The sequence below is a fragment of the Otolemur garnettii genome, unplaced genomic scaffold (genome assembly GCF_000181295.1).
Source record: "Otolemur garnettii isolate 467f Iridium unplaced genomic scaffold, OtoGar3 scaffold00218, whole genome shotgun sequence".
NCBI classification, from domain to species: domain Eukaryota; kingdom Metazoa; phylum Chordata; class Mammalia; order Primates; family Galagidae; genus Otolemur; species Otolemur garnettii.
In genome coordinates this window covers 1,983,119-2,001,710 of record NW_003852613.1, presented here as the reverse complement: position 1 = coordinate 2,001,710, position 18,592 = coordinate 1,983,119, and the positions used below count along the sequence as shown (strand labels likewise).

The window sequence follows — 18,592 nt, the reverse complement described above, 5'->3', positions numbered from 1 at the left end:
AGATGCACCTGGTGACAAGTACAGCAGATGATGTTAAGATGTTTTTTGTAGAAAGAGTCTCACTGTGTTCTCCAGGCTGGTCTCAATTTCCTGGCCTCAAGCAATCCTCCCACTTCAGCCTCCCAAAGTGCTGGAATTACAAGGTGAGCAACCATGCCCAGCTGCAACTTTAAATGGGTTGCCTCCCTAAGATTTTAAGAAAGACCTGGGAGAAGGCTGGGCCCAGTGGCTCACACCTATAATCCTAGCACTCTGAGAGGCTGAGGCAGGTGAATTACTTGAGGTCAGGAGTTCAAGACCAGACTGAGCAAGAGCAAGACCTCGTCTCTACTAAGAAGAGAAACCTAGCTGGGTGTGGTGGTGGGCACCTGTAGTCTCAGCTACTTGGAAGGTTGAGGCCGGAGGATGGCTTGAGTCAAAGAATTTGAGGTTGCTGTGAGCTATGACGCTACAGCACTCTACCCCAGGCATCAAAGTAGAACTCTGTCTCAAAAACAAAAAAGAAATATCCACAAGAAGTGAGGAAGACTGCATTTGGGCATCTTGAGTTCTTCACTGGAGGGGCCAGTAAGCACAAGGCCCTGGGGCAGGAGCTGAGTGGAGTGTCTGGCAGGGGGTGAATTTGGAGCAGTGCGAGGCATTGCAGTCACACCAGCATGGGAGGACCCTAGTGTGTCCTGGTCCTGTCCTGCCTGGGAGCTGAGGGACCATATGGTACCCCACACCAAAAAGGTAAACGTCACAATTGTATTCATTTCTTAGGGCTGCTATAACAAAGCACTAAAACAGACCAGCTTGAACAGACGTCTACTGCCTCATTCTAGAGGCTGGAAGCTCAAAAGCAGGAGAATCAGGTGGAGCAGCTCCCCCCAGAAGGCTGAGGAGAGGCTCGGACACAAGCCTCCCTCAGCCTCTGGTGACTTTTCTGCTTGTGGCAGCAGAAGTCCAGTCTCCACACACTGTCTCACTTTGCATGTCTGTCCTTGTGTCCAAATCTTCCTCTTTGTATAAGGACACCTGTCACGCTGGGTTGGAGGATTAGAGCCCCCTCAAACAACTGCATTCTATCTTGGTCATCTCTGTAAAGAGATGTGACTCCAAGCAGTCACAGTTTGACCTACTGGGGTCAGGATACCAACATATGGTTTTTGGTGGACACACCTCAACTCATAACAACAGTCTGTACCTTAGGCTGCCCCTTCTTTGGGGGCCCCAGGGCAGGCAGGGGAGAAGTGATCCATGACAAGGGCTTGGAAAGCTTTCCCCGGGCAGGTCTGGTCTCCAAAGTAGAGACAAACATCAGGGGAGACTCTTTCTGAGGGCAGTGTGCCTGATGAGGGCAGTGGAGGTGCTGGCATAGAGTGCTAGTGCAGGACACGGGTAGGTACTGGGGCAGAAGACGTTGTTGGCTGGGGTAGTGCCCTGAGCTGGAAGCCTGTTGTCCTGACTTGACCAAACACATGTGGGATTTGGAACCTCAGTTTTGCATTGGGCCTGGAGGTATGGGCTTGGTCACCACTGGGATCCCATGGAGGGCACCAGGCTCCAGCAGGGTGTTCAGGGCAGAAGCAGGGAGGGACAGGGAGGCCCCTGCTCCTCCTCAAGCTAACTTGGCACATGCCACACCCAGGCTTGGAAGCTATGGTGCAGGTCCACTCCTACTCTGCACTCTCGCTGATCCAAGAAGGCCAAATTGGTGGGAGCTGCAAAGACAGGGGAAAGCCTGGAGTTCAGAATTGGATACAGGGGTTTTTTATGTGCAGCCACACCCGAGGACCTGTGCTCCAGGGTGCTGGACACATGAGGGGCTGAGAAAGATTAGCCCTGCTGCCCCTCCCTCCATCCTTGGGATGTCATGGTCAACCTGGGGACCAGAATCCCATGGCCACCTGGTAAACACCAGCACCTACTGTGTCCCAGGTGCGTGGCTCTGTCACAGCAATGGAGGAAACAGAAAGAGCCTTGTGCAGGTGTCAGGGCCTTCACAGCAGCTCCTGCAGGACACGTGGTAGCTCCTGCCAACAGCTGGCACACGGGGACAGGCCTCAGGACACACACACTCACCACAGCCTGAGTTTTATTATCAGCAGCTCATATTCAAGTACAGACTCCTACAAAGTCTGGCTCGCAAGGAGGAGGAAGAGGGCAGGAGCTGGCTGTGCCCATTGCTAAGGTGGGCGGCCAGAACCCACAGCCCCAGGTGGGCAAGCAGGGGTCTGAGAGCCCCCCACATACACAAAGACCACCTGGCACACACAGGACTGTCCAAACACACAAGACTCCAGCACACGTAAGGACACTGAATCAACTGGGCTTTCTTTGTGCTTGTGTCCAAATGTGGCTGGTGTCCTCTTCAGGAGCAGGTCTGGTAGTTGGGACTGAAGCAAATCCATGCCCAGTTCCCCCAGAGAGGGGTGACTTCTGTCATTTGACCTGGCCAACAGTGCCTGAGGAGGAAAGATACACAAGTGTGTGCGTGAGTCTTTGCACGTGAGCCTCAGGATGGTGGACCTGTGCACGTGCCTATGAGGCACGTATGCATGTATCTTACATGTGTGCAGGGGAGGCCCAGGTGTATTCATGTGCTCACAGCACTCTTGGTCCTGCCCCAGACCTGTGTTGGGCTCCACTGTCCCCCACTGGCATAAGGGCAGACCCTGAGCTGGGTGCGGGGAACAAGATAGGTCACACACAAATCAGAAGTCCATGATCCTGGCAGACGCCGGCCAAGTCCCAGGCAGTGCAGTGTGGCTGGGGAGGGTTCCCTTCCAAACTGGCCTGTGATCCTTCCCTGAGCCTGCTGGCTGCGCCCAGATTGTTGGGCTAGCTCTGCAGAGTGAACTCATGGGTACTGGTCTCCCAGCGGGATGGGTCCTTGTCCAGCATGTTGCGCTCGGTGAAGGTCACGTGGCCATCCGTGTCCACAAGGATGATGGTGTTGGTTCTGAAAGGGCACAGGGCCCACAGTCACCCTTTGTCCCTCAGCCCCTACACTACCTATCAGAGCCATGGCTGGGGCCAGACGGAGGTGAGAAGGGGCAGCCCCACACCTGTGCCAGATAACTGGAGCAACAGATAGCCTTGGGGATGTGGGGCACATGGGGAGCATCTGGGCATCAGCACCCAGGAAGTCCAATCACTTCAAGTCTGAAACACGCTAGTCTGCCCAGCTCATCCCTGCAGTGTGAGCCCAGCCCTGCCACTTTCACATGGCATCCTGTGGGCTGACCACGTGCTTCCCCACCCAGGACACCATACAGGCTGCCACCCAGGGAGAGCATACACTGAGGTTCCCCTGTGGGGCTAGACCCAGTAGCCACACAGCCAGCCAGGGAGCAGACCTGGCACCTGCTGCCCCATGCACGTGGGTTAACGTCAGCAAACATGACAGTCATGAAAACAAGCCTGTGACAGAAAAAGAAGTCTGTGACAGAGGACGGGTTGGAGGGAGACGACACCCTGCAGCACTAAGAGGGACGAGGAGGGCACCCACCCCAGTGGCAGCCCGTGGGCCTGAAGCCACAGGGCAGCACCTACTGGCCTCCCTGTTGCCCCTCGACCGGCACAGAAGGTCAGCCTACAGGGCCCCCAGGAGCCTGACAGTTAACCCTGGAGTCTGCTGGCCACTGTAGCCTGTCTAGACAGGGCTTTGGAATCCACTCAGCCAGAAGGAACCTGGTCCCAGCTAGCTATGGAGCATGGGGATGCTTGGTTTCTTGGCCAGTCTAGCCCTCCAACCTAGGAGGTGGGATGCAGGACGAGAAGGTGCCACACGGGCAGCCCTGTCGTACCTGGTGCCATAGCCTGGGCAGCGCACACACACGGCCGAGTACTTGCTCAGGAAGGGCCGCACGTACTCCTGGCCCTGGTCCTCAATGGCTGGGTCTGGCAGCTGTCTGCAAGGACAGGGGAGGGGTAGGAGTCAGTCTCAGCTGTCTATCAGGGTGGCCCTCCTTTCATCCTGACTGGCTTTGGAGAGTGGCTGGGAGGAACCACACGGATTATTTCAGCTACACTGTGCTCATGGCTGCAAATCTCCATCCACCCTTCCACCTCCGACTCCCTCTCTGAGCCCAGGCCCCTGCAGCACAGTGCTCTCTCCAACTGCCCAGGGAGGTGGCCTACAGGGACCCGTCCACTCCAGCCCTGTGACTTGCCAGGCACTCAGCACCAGGGCTACAGCTGCCCACAAAAGCAGACAGGGCCAATCACAGGCCTGCCCAGGACAGCACAGGGACTAAGGGCCACATGCACTCAGCTGGGAGGAGGCCGGGAGGGGTTCCCCAAAGCGGGTAGCAATAGTAAGGCTGAAGGCTGGGACCATAGCTCAGAGGTCCAGGGCAGGAGGCAGCCATGGGGGCTCCTCTGAGGGTGCAAGCTGGATGGCCAGGAGTGGACGTAGGGTCACCCATGCTGGATGTGGCACCCATGCCTGGCCTTGGAGAGGAGGGAGGAACATGGCAGCTACCTTACTGGGTGGGAGTAAGATTGTGTTGGCAGGCACTGGGACCCCTAGCTGGGGTGGCCAAGACCCTGGTGTCCAGGGTCTGAAGGGTGCCACCCGGAGGTCAGCTGAGGGTCCTGGAGGCCTAAGGGTGAAGGAGCAGTGGGGTTTCTCTGGCCAGCATCTCCCAAGTGGTAAGTCCCTGCCTCCTGCTCAGCCCACAGTCTCTGGGGACCCCAAGACATGCTGACCCCTGGCTCTCGCTTTTGTGGTTTATCCCTTCCTCCCAGATTTGCAAAGAATCTTCCAGAATTTCCTACTAGCAGAGGGGAGCACCAGACTGCTCTGGATCTCTCAGCACTGGGCTTCCTAGGGCCCAGGCCCAGGCCTTGCCATCTGTCACTGGAAACCTCAACTGCACAGAGGGGCAGGCGGGAGGCAGAAGAGACAGCGTGTCTATCATCCTGGGCACTTCCAGGGCCTTCTTCCTCTCAGCCCCAGGAAACTCACGCCTCTTCATTGCTGAGCACATCCAGGAGCTGGGCAACCAGGGTATCCTTGGGCAGTGCCTGGCACCGCTCCACGGCCTCCTGGAAGAGCCGCTTCCCAAAGCACAGCTTCCTCCAGGGCGTCTCCAGCAGTGCGTTGCTCAGCCCGTAGGTCCCTGTGGGGAGGGGTCAGCCTGGCCATGCAGAGGCCCTGCTGTGCCATTCCAAGGTAGACCCCCACCTGCCCAGCACAGGGTGAGGTACCAGGTATAGCCATGGGTAGCACAGGTAGATGAAACTGAGGCCAGGCCAACCCCATGCTCCAGCACCATCTACCCATTCCAGACCTCTGTGTGTGGCGAGGAGTATAGAACTCAGCACAGGGGACAGACCCACAGGAGACCCCAGGACACAGGGGCCAAGTGGCCTGGGTGGATGGATAAATAAGGAACAAGCAAGTTGAAATCCAAAGGTAGTGAAGAGGGCAGTGGAAGGGAGCTGCCTCCAACCTCACCTATCCCTAAGTGAGGGGCAGGGGCCACCTGAGCAGGTCAAGGGTGGAAGAGTCAGCAGCCTACAGCCAGGAGGGCACCCACCACAATGAGTGCTGATTCATGTCAGCTCATGGGGGCAGCCACACCTAGAGGCCACAGCCAAGGCCTTAACAGAGAATGGTCTACCTCTGCACACCAGCTGGGACCCTGGCTAGGGGAGCTGACAGGACCTTGGTACAAGGACTATGTGCTGGGGTTTCTCAGAACAAGTTTCCAGAATGGCGATAGGGGTGTGACCAAAAGGAAAAGGCTTTCAGGTCACAACAGTGAGGTGGAGCGGCCCCTCAGAACCTCTCCTCCAGAGGTCAGGCTTGCTCAGAGCAGTGGAAACTATGATGCACCAGGGATGCCTCTGCCCTGCCAGACTTCCAGGCGAAGGTCTCAGCCAGGTCTGACGTTGCTCCAGGTGCCTCCCAGGGAAGAGCCCCCTCAGCCAAATCACCAGCCACAGGTGTTACCAGCAGTGACATGGAAAGGCCATCCAACTGGGTACACATGGGCAAAGAATACAGCTACCTCACACCATACACAGAAGTTAACTCAAGCAGGACCAGAGACCTGCGTGAAAGAGCTATAACCATGAAACTCAGGAGAAAACACAGGCTGAAATGCCATGACCTTAGATTAGATGATGGCTTCTTGGATAAGAGACCAAAGGCCAAAAGCAGAAGCAACAAAAAGACAAAAAATAGAAAAATGGGACTTCATCAAAATGTAAAGCTTTGTGCTTCAAAATATTCCAGGAAGAAAATAAAAAGAAAAGGTACAGAAGGGAAGGTAATCTTTGCAAATCATGTATTTGATAAGAGACCCTAGCTAGAATGTATAAGGAATTCCTACAGTTCAAAAAGACAACCAATTTGAATAAACTTGCCCCTGAAGAAGGCATACAAACGTCCAAAAGGCAGGTCAAAGGCACTCAACAGCATCAGCATCAGAGAAAGGCAAATCGAAACCACAGGGAGACACCACTTCACACCCACTGGGATGCAGCAAGCGTTGCTGAGGATTCAGAGAAACGGCAACTCTCGTGTTGCTGGTGGGGATGTAAAATGGTGCAACTGCTTTGGAAAACAGTTTGGAAGTTCCAGAAAGTTAAACAGAATTCCAATATGATCTAGCAACTCTACTCCTAGGTGTATAAGTGAGAGAAATGAAAACATGACTTGTCCTGCAAGTTTCCGACGGCCTTGTTCATAATAGTCAAAAGGTGGAAACAAACCATGTGCCCCTCAACTCATGAATGGACACAGAACCAGGAAAACACATGTCCACGCAAACAGGCTCACAGCTGCATTATTCGCAAGCCAAAAGGGGGAAGAAACTCAAGTGTCCCTCAGTGGAAGAAAGCAGAAACAAAATGTCATATATCCGTACAATGTTATTTAGCCAAAAAAGAAACACAGTACTGATCCGGGTTCTGTAAACTAGACCCTGAGAACATTAGGGTAAGGGGAAGAAGTCAGTTCCCCAAACCACATGGTATACAACTCCATCCATATGGACTGTCCCATAGCGAATCCTGAGACAGAAAGCCAATCAAAGGTTACCAGGGGCGGAGATGGCCCAGGCAGGGCAGCTGATGAGCCCTGGAATTAGGTAACAGTGATGGCTGCACAACTTTGTGAATGAACTGAAATCCACTGAAGGATACACTATATATAAATGGGTGAGCCTTGCTGTGTGAGTCATAGCTTATAAAGCTGTTATAAAAAAAGAAAAAAGTGACACTGATCAGCGGGGGAAGGCTGAGAGGTGAGACATGGAGTGGATGGAGAGGACTTCCCCAGGACAGAAATCAGCAGAAATCACGGGGGTGGTCACAGCTGCACCCCCAGGGTTTCTGAGCCAATGTTCAGACTGGGGGGAGCCTCTGTCTCCTTCTGTGCCTCTTAGTTTCCAACTCATGGCTCAAAGCAGCCCAGCTACATGCAAACTGTGAGCCCACCTCCATGAGCACAAACCTGTCCTGCCTCACACCTGACCCACAACACTCACCAGCACAAACAACACCAGGAACCAGCCAGGGCCGTGTCCCCATCTCCTGCTCACGTTTGTGTCTGTGCCTTGTCACCCATCTCTTGGGGCATGATTGAGGCTGCTTTGAGCCCCAACATCTCTGTCCAAGGCTGAGAGGGGAGGACCAGGGGCTCAGAGGCCGGCTGGCAGGATGAGCCCACATGTAGGAGAGGGCTCCAGCAGCATGTGCAGGGCAGGTGTGGGACATGCTAAGAGCCACTTCCAGGAAGATGGCTCCTCTGAGGATCTCAACTGGCCCACGGGGACCTTGCACAGATGACACCCAGCATCAGGCTCTGAGCTGCCAGGCCTACCTGTGGCAAACACGCCACTGTGCAGACATGGGAAGCTGAGAGCCAGCCCCAGTGTAGGCTGGGCAGAGACCAGGGACTCAAGACAAGCCCTGCAGCTCCACCTTCCCTTGAGAGGCAGGTGGGCTGTGGGCCGCTGAGGGTGCTGGCGTCCAGGGGCCAGGCAGACATCTGAACACATGGTCCCAAAATGCAAGCAGTGAGATGTGGCTGCAGGTAGTGACTAGCAGGGACAGGGGCCTCAGCCTGGGCTCGGGTGTCATGCACCCAGACTGCCCTGCTGGACAGTGTTGTGCGTGTTTCCTGAGGGTGCTGCTTTGTCCTGGAACAAGATGCATACCACCCTCCCCCTGAAGCAGCTCACAGAGTGGAGCAACGTGACACCCTTCTGTATACTCGGGCAGAGGAGGCCTCCAGGATATTGTGGCACCCGAGGGAGGGGACAGAAGGGCGCACCAGCAGAAGGCTCAGGCCAAGCAGCAGGGCAGTGCCAGGGTCAGGGCATAGGTGGGCCCAGCTACGGAGTGTGGATGGGGCGGGTGGGGATGTAGATGGAGGAGCAGACAGGGGCCGGGCCCAGGAGATGTGTGAGAGCAGGGCCAGACACCAGTGTGCACGTGAGAACCAGGGAGAGTCCCTGCAGAGCCCCAGATGGTGATGGCCTTAAGGCTGAGAAGGACAGGCAGAGCCTGGCACACTGGGCCAGGTGGCACAGGAGGTGGGGCAGAGATGGGGCCGCAGGTGGGGCTGGGGGGCCAGCAGAACAGTAGGGCTAAGTGGGAAGCAGAGCAGGGCATGCCTCCCATAGCAGGAGCAATGTGGTGAGAATGGCAGGGTGCAAGAGCAGGCCACAGGCCCATACAGACCATAGGTACGCAGATGGCCAGCAGAGCAGTCCCAGAAGAATGCTACAAAGGGGTGGGGCCTTTTACAAAGCACAGGGTGTCCCCTGCACAGAAGCACACCCCCACCCTAGTCAGGCTGCCAACGCAGGCTCACCTGGCGCCAGGACAACAGGCTCAGGATCCCCCCGGTTTCCATAGTAGCAAATGATATCTCCCCTCGTTGTGCTGTGGATAAGAGGAGAGACAGACAGGAGTAACAAGGCATCCAGCCCACAGCACTGCCCAGCAAACCCACAGCCCTGTCCCAGTACAGAGGAGCCTGAGAAGCAGAGACATGGAGACCCAGGCTGCTTCCCAGCATCAGGCTCACTCCTGGCTCACCCTGGGGACCACCAGCCCTGGAGGAATAGCATCTAAAGACCTCCTGCCTCTCTGAAGGCCTCATGGCTCTGGCATGCAGGTGGCCTGTGGTGATGACTGCAGGGCTGACCCCACCCCCACTCACCCCTCCAACAGATCCTCCACAGGCCATGGGGCGCATCTCTGAGGCCTCTGGACAGGAGGCCCGAGGGTGAAGGAGGCTTCAGAACAAAGAACCAAAGGTCTTGCTCTCTTCCTCTCATGTCCTAAGCATGGACTTTTAAATAGTTACAATACTCCCCAGATGAAAACGTTCTTTTTTTTGTTGGGTTTTTTTGAGACAATCTCATTATGTTGTCCCTGGTAGAGTGCCATGCTGTGGTGGCACAGCTCGCAGCAACCTCAGACTCTTGGGCTTAAGCAATTCTCTTGCCCCAGCCTCCCAAGTGGCTGGGCGCCTGCCACAATGCCTGGCCATTTTTTTGTTGTAGTTGTCATTGTTGTTTTTAGCAGGCCTGGGCTGGGTTCGAACCTGCCAGTCCCCAGTGTATGTGGCCAGAGCCCTACCTGCTGAGTTATGGGTGCCAAGCCTGAAAATGTTCTTGTTCCTCAATGCCACTGTAAATCTTCTAGAACTTGGAATGCCTTTTGTGCAAACTAAAGAGGGACTCTTTGTGGCCTTCCTGAGTTGGATGCTGGACATGGAGTCCTGTGCTTTCAGAACAAATGGACCCAGGGAAAAGGCCATCACCGGTGCCTGGAGCCTGCCTTCCTCCTGCAATGCTGCCACCAGGCAGCCCCGCCCCACATCCCAGCAGCTTCTAGAATAGCGGTTCTCAACCTGTGGGTCGCAACCCTTTTTTAACAATCAAAATACATTGCGGCATCAGGGAAGTTGAGAACCACTGTTCTAGAACATCCAATCTGCATTAGCATTCTACCCAGTATGTACAGCCTTTGGCAACTTTCTTAAGACATCTGGCTAATGAGTTCAGAGATTTTGTTTGCAGGCAAAGGCTCTTTTGAACATTTTGTGTAAGGATCTGCAGAACTGGGCACCCACAATGAGGGCCCCAGTGCCGCCTCAGGCTAGGCAGAAGGTGGGTGTGACCCAGGATGAGCCTTTCTCCCTTCCAGGCCTGGGTATCCTCACTGGCACTCACCAGCAGGGCTGCTCACTGGCCTCTCTCACTCCCACCCTCCAGCCTCTGCCCTTCTGCTCCCTGGATGCTGCCTGGCCTCTTTGTCTGGGAACTAGAGGGTAGACCCCACCCTGTAGTCTCTGGCAGCCAGGAGAGCTGCTGAGGCTCTGAAGACCCTAAGCCCTCCTTGACTGCAGGTGCCACCTGCCCATACAGGTGCTCTGAGCATGGCAACCTCAGTGCTAGCCATGACAGGCTGCTGAGTCCAGTCCCACTGGTATCACAGCCACAGGTCTGGTCTCCTGGGGCAGGGTCAGGCCTAGACGGAACCACTGAGACCCAAGTGGTCCCACAGTTTGGGAAGCACAGAGAGCACGGACTTTGTCCCCATAGGTGTGGAGACATGAGGGGGGAGGAGGCTCCAGGCAGCAGTGCCCAGCACCAGTACCCACCCTGGGGACACTGTAACTCATGCAGCCCCATCTTGAGGGCAGTTGCCATGTGCAACAGATGCTTGAGAAATAGTGGGCCAGGAGCTCGAGGGCCAGGACAGAGGTCATAGAGCTGCCTCGTAGAAGGGGCAGTCTCAGGACTGGCATCTAGACATAGGCCGGCCACACTGTGCTGACAGTTGGGGACCCAGGAGGAGGGAGGACAGTGCAGGGGTCGGGGGAGACGCTCACCTTGCCGAAGGTAAAGCACACAGAACCTCCTCAGCTCTGTGGTGCACCTCTACCATGAGCACAACACCCTAGCTTTCCTGGCCAGGACTCCCCACCATTGGGGGGACACCCAACTGGGGCCATTCCATCCACAGACTCAGGCTCCCTGAAGGCAGGGACCCAGCAGCTCCCATACTGTCACAGGAAGCCCCCATGCTCTATTCCCAAGTCCTTGAGTTGGTGTGTCTACCGCACACAGGGTCCACAGGACGCCTGCCAAGCCACTGGGGGTGACATCTCTGAAGAGGCTTCTCAGGCATCCATAGCTCGCCCCAAGTGGAAGTGCCTTTCCAATGAGGCTGAGGGCAAGGCCGCCACTCCCCGCCCAGCAGACACACCTGAGGTCGGCTGCTATGAGGTTGAAGCCGTTGTACAGGTGGCCCTCCATAGAGACCTTCTTCAGGTAGGACAAGCTGTCCATGTCAGTGGTCAGAAAATGGGTCACGAGTTCTCCTATGGGCAGGGGACAGACGCCCAATGGCTGAGAAGGGAGGAAGACTCCAGGGAGCAGTGCCCAGCAAGGGTAGTGCGGCAGGGAGGAGCCCCTCTCCCTGACAAGCCCTCCCTGCAGGAGTGCACAGGTAGGGTCCAGCCGGAGCCCTGCGACCAGAACCACTTGTAGAGTCAGCCACATCCCTGTTCTACCCAGCTGCCTCAGGATTTAGCCCTGAGAGCTCTGTTTATTTTGGTTTTGAAAAAATTTCCCCCATCCTGTCTCCATACAGAAATCTAGCACCAAGGGAAACAGAACCTTCAGTGGGGACAAAGTGTATCCACCGAAGTTTCCCCTTGGGAAAGGCACCTGAGCTCCAGACAACCCACAGATAAGGAAAAACCATGGCTGTACCAGCACTGCATGAGCCAGGCTAAGGGCGGCTCCCCAGTGATACCGCAGGGCACCTCCGGGGTCCATTCCCCCTGCTGTATCTGCCAATGAACCCATAGACCACCTGTGGCAGTGGCTCTCTCTAGACAGCCACTGCCACAGGGGCTTAGCCTGCCCCTCAACTGTACCTTGGCCCTGCCCCTGCCTCAAGGTACCCTAGCATACCGTAGGGTCCACTGCCTTAGCTTGACCCTGCCCTCTGCCTGTACCTTGGTCTCACCCCTGCTGAGGCCCCTCCCAACCCCACTCACCATACCTCGGCCCCGGGCCTCACGGTCCAGCCGTGGCTGCAGGTAGTTGGTGAGTGCCGCCAGCTTTCCCCGTGTGCTGATGCCCAGCCACGTGCCTCCTTCCTTCCCCTCCTCCATGTCGAGCCCTATAGTGAACAACAGTGTCACTATTAGCAGCACCACTCATTCAGTTCCTCCATCCCATTCCCATCCAGCTCCAGGGAGACGCATGCACCGCTCAGCTCCTTCCTAAGGCTCCACCCTGCACCTCTGAAGACACCCATCCCAATGCCAACCTTAGGCCCTGAAACCCAGCGGGCTACACGTGGAGAATGGAACACAGCCTTGCACTTGGACTTCCCCAGGCTCCAACCGCAAGTCCTAGAGCAGGTACAAAGATACTAGCTGTCCCCCCCAGCAGGCTCCACCCCTAGCAGGCCTACAGGACCCTGGGATGGTGTCACATGAGGAGCTGGGTACATGCCCAGGCCATCTACCACCCACCTCATCTGTGGGGTCAGGGCCAGGTTAGTGATAACCACCAGGCCAGCCACAGGCTCAAGCTGTGACAGGCTGCTGAAAAAAATCCTAAAGCTGCAGGGGGGTGCCTTTCTAGACTAGAAGATAGAAGGTCACTCTCACCGAAAGATTGGAACAAAAATGTCTCGAGTCATTAAAATGTTATTATTATTACTTTTTTTTTTTGAGACAGAGTCTCACTTTGTTGACCTCAGTAAAGTGCTGTGGCATCACAGTTCACAGAAACCTCATACTCTTGTGCTTAAGCAATTCTTTTGCCTCAGCCTCCCAAGTAGCTGAGACTATAGGTGCCTGCCACAAAGCCTGGCTACTTTTTTGTTGCCGTTGTTTAGCTGGCCCGAGCTGGGTTTGAATCCACCGGAGGTGGCAGGTTCAATCTCGGCCCAGGCCAAAAACTGTAAAAAAAAAAAAAAAAAAAGCCAGGCGTTGTGGCAGGTGCCTATAGTCCCAGCTACTTGGGTGGCTGAGGCAAGAGAATCACTTAAGCCCGAGAGTTTGAGGCTGTTATGAACTGTGACACCACAGCACTCTACTGAGGGTAACATAGTAAGACTCTGTCTCAAAAAAAAAAAAATACTTAGATAAAAACAAAACATTTAGGAAAACATTTAACCAAAAGATGGTTGATAGCTAGGGTCAAAAACCACAGGGTACCACTGAGAGTGTGAGGTTGAGCCGACCTGATTTAAGGAGAGGTGTACAAATCTACTGTCTGGATGACTCAGCATTGTTAAGGTGATGATACTCCTCCCCAAGTCACCCAAGGATCCAACACCATCCCTATCAAAATCCCAGCAGACTTTTTGTTTTATAGAGAGTAACAGACTGACTCTCTAAATATACATGCATTTGTAAAGGAGCCAGAATGGCCAAAAACAGTCTTGAAAAAGAACAGAGCTGGAAGACTCACACTGCCTGATTTCCAGACTTACTAAAAAGCATCAGTGATTGGCCAGGTGTGGTGGGTCATGCCTGTGGTTCCAGCACTCTGGGAGATAGAGGTGGGAGGATTGTTTGTGCTCAGAAATTGGAGACCAGCCTGAGCAAAGCAAGACCCTATCTCTACTAAAAATTAGATGGGTGTGGTAGCAGATACATGTAGTCCCAGCTACACAGGAGGCTGAGGCAGGAGGATCATTTGAGTTCAGGAGTTTGAAGCTGAGGCCATGGCACTCTAATTTGAGTGACAAAGTAATATTCTCTCCCCGCCTCCAAGCAAAAAGGACGGTGCCTATGGCTCAGTGGGCAAGGTGCCGGCCCCATATGCCGATGGTGGAGGGTTCAAATCTGGCCCTGGCCAAACTGCAACAAAAAAATAGCTGGGTGTTGTGGCGGGCACCTGATGTCTCAGCTACTCAGGAGGCTGAGGCAAGAGAATCGCATAAGCCCAGGAGTTGGAGGTTGCCGTGAGCTGTGTGACGCCACGGCACTGTACCATGGGCGATAAAGTGAAACTGTCTCTACAAAAAAAAAAAAAAAAACTTAGGCAGCGGTAACCAAGCTAGTGTGGCAGTGGCTGATCAATGGGGCACAAGTGAGTCCAGACAGACCCACGTGCTTGCATCAGATCCACCAGTCCTTTCAAAAGATGGCAAGTTGCCTTAATAACACAGCAGGCCCAAGGACATCCATTTAATAAATGATGCTGGAAAACCAGGAAGATGGGGGTAGGGACTGGATATCAACCTCTATCTCACACCATGTTAAAGAATTAACTCCAAATAACTCAGAAACCAAGACATAAAATCCAAAGGCGGGCTTCTAGAAGCAAAGGGAAATATCACTGTGACCTTAATGTTGGCAAAGGCATTTTAGATAAGACACAAGAAGAACAAACAATAAAAGAAGAAACTACGCTTTGTTAAAATAAAACATTCGGTTCACCCAAAGATAGATGATCACTGAAGAAATGAATAGGAGATACGTTATCCACTAGAGAACCCATATCCAGAATGTATAAAGAACTCTTACAAATCAATAATTTAAAAAAATTGAGTGAAACTTCCAGGTCTGACCAAGGAACAGGGACCAGATTTGCCTTTCCACTTAAAAACAAACCAAAAAGTAAAATACATGAATCAATGGGTGCTAAGATGAAGGATCTGAGAGGCAGGAAACAAGGAGAGCCCGTGGCCGGGGAGCCTCCGGGACCCAGCACAAATCCCCTGAGCTGAAGAGAGGGCCTGATGGAGGCGTGTGGGTCATGAGGGGCTTGGTGCCTTCTCACTGTTAGTTCTCCAGAGTCACACACCTCTCTCCTCCCACCTCTTCCCCTCTCCAGGTATGGTCTCTACACATGCGCCATGAGCAGAAGCAGCCTGAGGCCCTCACCCTAGACACAGCTGATGCATCCACTGGGAACCACAGAAGCCTAAGCCAAATAAACCTCTTCTCTTTCATGCATCCTCGTGTAGTCCCTTACAGCAACACAGACAGACTGAGATGATGGCACAGAAGACCAGAGAGGGGCGAGCTGCACAGGGATCCCAGAGATCTGACGAGCATGTGTGTCAGGAAACTGCCCAAGGCCAGGGGCAGAGCTGCCAGCGCCCAGGCAGAGCGGGGGATGCTGCCTATGTCCAGACGCCAGCCTGGAAGACCTCAGGATCCAGGTGGCACTGGTAAAAGAAGACAGAACCTCACCTGGGGGTGGGGCAACCTCCATGAACTAATATATGGAGGCACAGAGAAAAAGAGGGACAGAGATGAAGAGATAGCAGGAGGCAGAAAAAATATTTTTGGCAAATGACACTGTCACACACATACACAATACTTGAAGAATAGCCAACTTTTTACAAATCTGATGGTCTGCATTTCTAACAAGTTCTCCAGTAATGCTGATGTTACTGGCTCAAGCACCACACCTGGAAAACTACTTACCAGCCTAAATTTGGACACACAATGTGGCAATGCCAGGCAGAGAGGGTGCAGAGCTTATCGGCATGGCCACTCTGCCGCTTGGTGGGAGCCAGTGTGCACTGGTGTGCCAGCTGCCACCAGGCCACACAAGGGTGAACAATTCCTGGAGGCTGGCGCTCCCCAGCTGGGTCGGCAGCCATTCAGGGGAACAGCCCTGGATGCCAAGGAGAGATGGGCAGCCACAGTGGTTGAGGGTAACCCTCTGTTTGAGCCCCCAAGTCCTCATCTATAAACCTCCCACTTCTTGAGGGCATCAGCCCCTGGCCCTTGCTGGGCCCCCTGTACCTGCATACCACTGTCCACCAAGCCTGGGATGGCTTGCAAGTGTCTTTACTGTGCCACAGGCCTTCTACAGCTCCCTCTTCTGGGAGAGCCATGGTCAGCCCAGTTGAGGGCACCCCACAACACCCTGTGGGCTATGAGCCTTCAACTCTGGACAGAGGCCCCACCCCTGCCCTCTGTACAGCCACTCCCACAGCCTCATGCTGCAGACATCTAGGCACCTCCAGAGTCTCCCACACAGGTTCTGATGTGGCCAAGACACAGCCCAGAGCGCCAGACTCCTCACCCCTTGTACACAGCTGTCCTGAATCACACTAGCTGCCAGTCCTTCAGGCCCTTCTGCCCTGCCTCAGTCTCCCAACTCTCATCCTCTCCACAGTGCTGGGACCATCAAGCCCTGGCAGTGCTCTCCTCATACCACTGCTGGGCCACAGAAGGGTACCTCTGTTCAGATGCCACACTTGAGCAGTTACACATCACACGTGGGGACCTAGGAGGTGGAGCATACCAGCATCGCAGACTTATAAGACCACATGCCTGGCCTGGGCAGACACCCTGGGGCACCTCTGTCGGAAATGGCAGGCCGCCTTGGGCCTACCTGGCACCCAGCCCACAGGCAGAGGGATCCTGGTCTGGCCGGCTCCACACACCTTCCAAGGAGACTACTGCCCACCCAGTGTACAGAACAGCTTCTTGTCCACCAGGACCTCACTGAGGCTGTGTATGGGAGGGATGGGGACACAGCTGCCCACTCCATGTCTGCCCTGCAGGAACTCCTCTCACAGCACAGGCCTGGGGTAGGTGCAGGTTTCAGGCCCGCTCCCCACCCACATGTGCCCTCTGGCACCTCTGTTTCCCAAGCTCAGGACAGCTTGCCCCAGGGCAAGGTGCTTGTGCACCAGCAGAAGCATGAATGCATGAATACAGACACACATGTGGACACTCACACACCACGGGGGTGTTGCACAAAGTGACAGAGTACAGACCTGTTCCCCATTCCATCCACGAATCCAACCACATGCCCACAGCGAAAGGATGGAGCCAAATAAAGCCGGCCAGTCCTTCCGCGTGACAGGGATCCTATGTGTCCCCATGTCTTTGGAAAGAGGTACTTAGAGGGCCCAGTGCTGGGGCTGGCCCGGACCCCAAGGCCCATCAGTGTCTACTCACATGTGCCACATATGCACTCAAAAGCCATGGTGCTCACTATAGGGACCGCTGTGGGCTTGCAGCAAGGGCCACTGAAGCCACACGGAGCCGCCACCCGCCACCTACCAGGCATGAGGGAAGACTCACCACTGAGCACCTCGTTGCTGTTGCCCCAGAAGTCCGCTAACTTGGACGGTCTGCTGTAGAATTCATCCCTGTTGGCTGCCAGGATGAGCCTGTGGGAGGAAGGCACCACTGTGAGTCTTAGAGGGAAATAGGGAAGCCATGGTTTTTCCACTTTTGAATATATAAAATCAGCATCAGGGGCAACACAGCCAAGTCCCACAAGGACAGGAAGCCTCTAACCCTCACTGCACCTGCTCGGACGAAGGGCCCAGGGGCTCTAGAAATACTCCTGGAGGGTCTGTGACCAGGACACAAGGAAAGGCAGGAGCCCTGTAAGGACGCATGTCCACACCACTCAGCAGCAGGAGGTGGGTCCCTGGGCCCTGTAGAATAGCCTCGGTCCCCAAGAGGATGCACCAAGCATTCCCCAGGAGCCCAAGCTGCAGCATGGCCGCTGCCTCTCCTTCTGTCCATCTGTCCTCTTCCCTGAGCATGCACACAGCAAGCCTGTGGGTGGCTGGACACATGAGCTCAAGGCACACGTTGAGTGCAGGAATGTGGGAGCCTCTGAGGGTGCCCTGTCCTGCGCTTTCTGGCAGGATTTTTTTTTGGGTAGAGAGATAGGAGGTGGGTGATAGTGAATGACTTTTCTGTTTTACTAGTTTTTTGCATTATGAATCAAATAAGTATTTCTTTTGCAATTAGGAAAGACACTGTCAAATTTTTTTTTTTTTGAGAGGAAGTCTCCCTCTGTTGCCCATCCAGAGTGTGGTGGGGTTATCACAGCTCACTGCAAACTCAGTCTCCCGGGCTCAAGCAATCTTCCTGCCTCAGCCTCCCAGGGGCTGGGACTAACTAAGGCCTCATGCCACCATCCCTGGCTAATCTTTTCTCTTTTTTTGTAGAGATGAGGTCTCCATCTTTGCTCAAGCTGATATCGAACTCCGAGCTCAGGTGATCCACTCATCTTGGCCTCCTAAACACTATAAAATTTTTAAGAGCTATGGTTTTAGGGGTAGAAAACTGAGTTTCAAGTCCCAGGTTGGCAACTGAAAAGTAAGTGTGGACACAGAACCGACTGCAGGTAAAAGGGGCAGTCCCTGCAGTGTCAGTCGGATCTGTGGGTCAAAGAAGTGATGGCTGGAAGACCCTCTGAGCACCGCACGTGGAGGTGAAGACCCTCTGGGGTCTGCACTGTACGTGAAGAGTGCACAGCTCCCAGGAACATGAGCTTGTAGTGGGCAGATGTCATGTTGTGAGCCTGAAACCAAGCTGCTGTGTTGAGATCTTGACAAGTGTTTAAAAATAATTTTCGTATTGATTACTGTATATTGAGTTCATGAAATACCACTGCCTTGTGGTGAAATGTGAAATTATAATAAAGAGCTGGAGCCACAGTGGCTCGAACTTGTAATCTTGGCACTCTGGGAGGCTGAGGCAGGTGGATTGCTTGAGGTCAGGAGTTCAAGACCAGCCTGAGCAAGAGTGAGACCCTGGTTCTAAAAATAACTTGGCACTGTGGTGGGCACCTGTTGTCCCAGCTACTTGGGAGACTGAGGCAAAAGGATTGCTTAA

The 18,592-nt window shown here is 54.3% G+C and overlaps 1 protein-coding gene across 1 annotated transcript in view; it reads right to left on the bottom strand.

Annotated features, from left to right (window-relative positions):
* Nucleotides 1-2,060: 2,060 nt before the first annotated feature.
* The window catches only part of TANGO2 (transport and golgi organization 2 homolog), a 33,572-nt gene continuing 17,040 nt past the window's right edge, over nt 2,061-18,592 (bottom strand). Inside the window, exons 3-9 of the mRNA XM_003801710.3 lie at nt 17,039-17,127; nt 12,028-12,147; nt 11,224-11,338; nt 8,816-8,886; nt 4,955-5,108; nt 3,792-3,896; nt 2,061-2,944 (exon numbers count right to left, since the gene is read on the bottom strand). Coding sequence (XP_003801758.1) covers nt 2,824-2,944; nt 3,792-3,896; nt 4,955-5,108; nt 8,816-8,886; nt 11,224-11,338; nt 12,028-12,147; nt 17,039-17,127 — 775 coding nt within the window. The 3' untranslated portion in view covers nt 2,061-2,823. The remainder of the gene's footprint in view (nt 2,945-3,791; nt 3,897-4,954; nt 5,109-8,815; nt 8,887-11,223; nt 11,339-12,027; nt 12,148-17,038; nt 17,128-18,592) is intronic.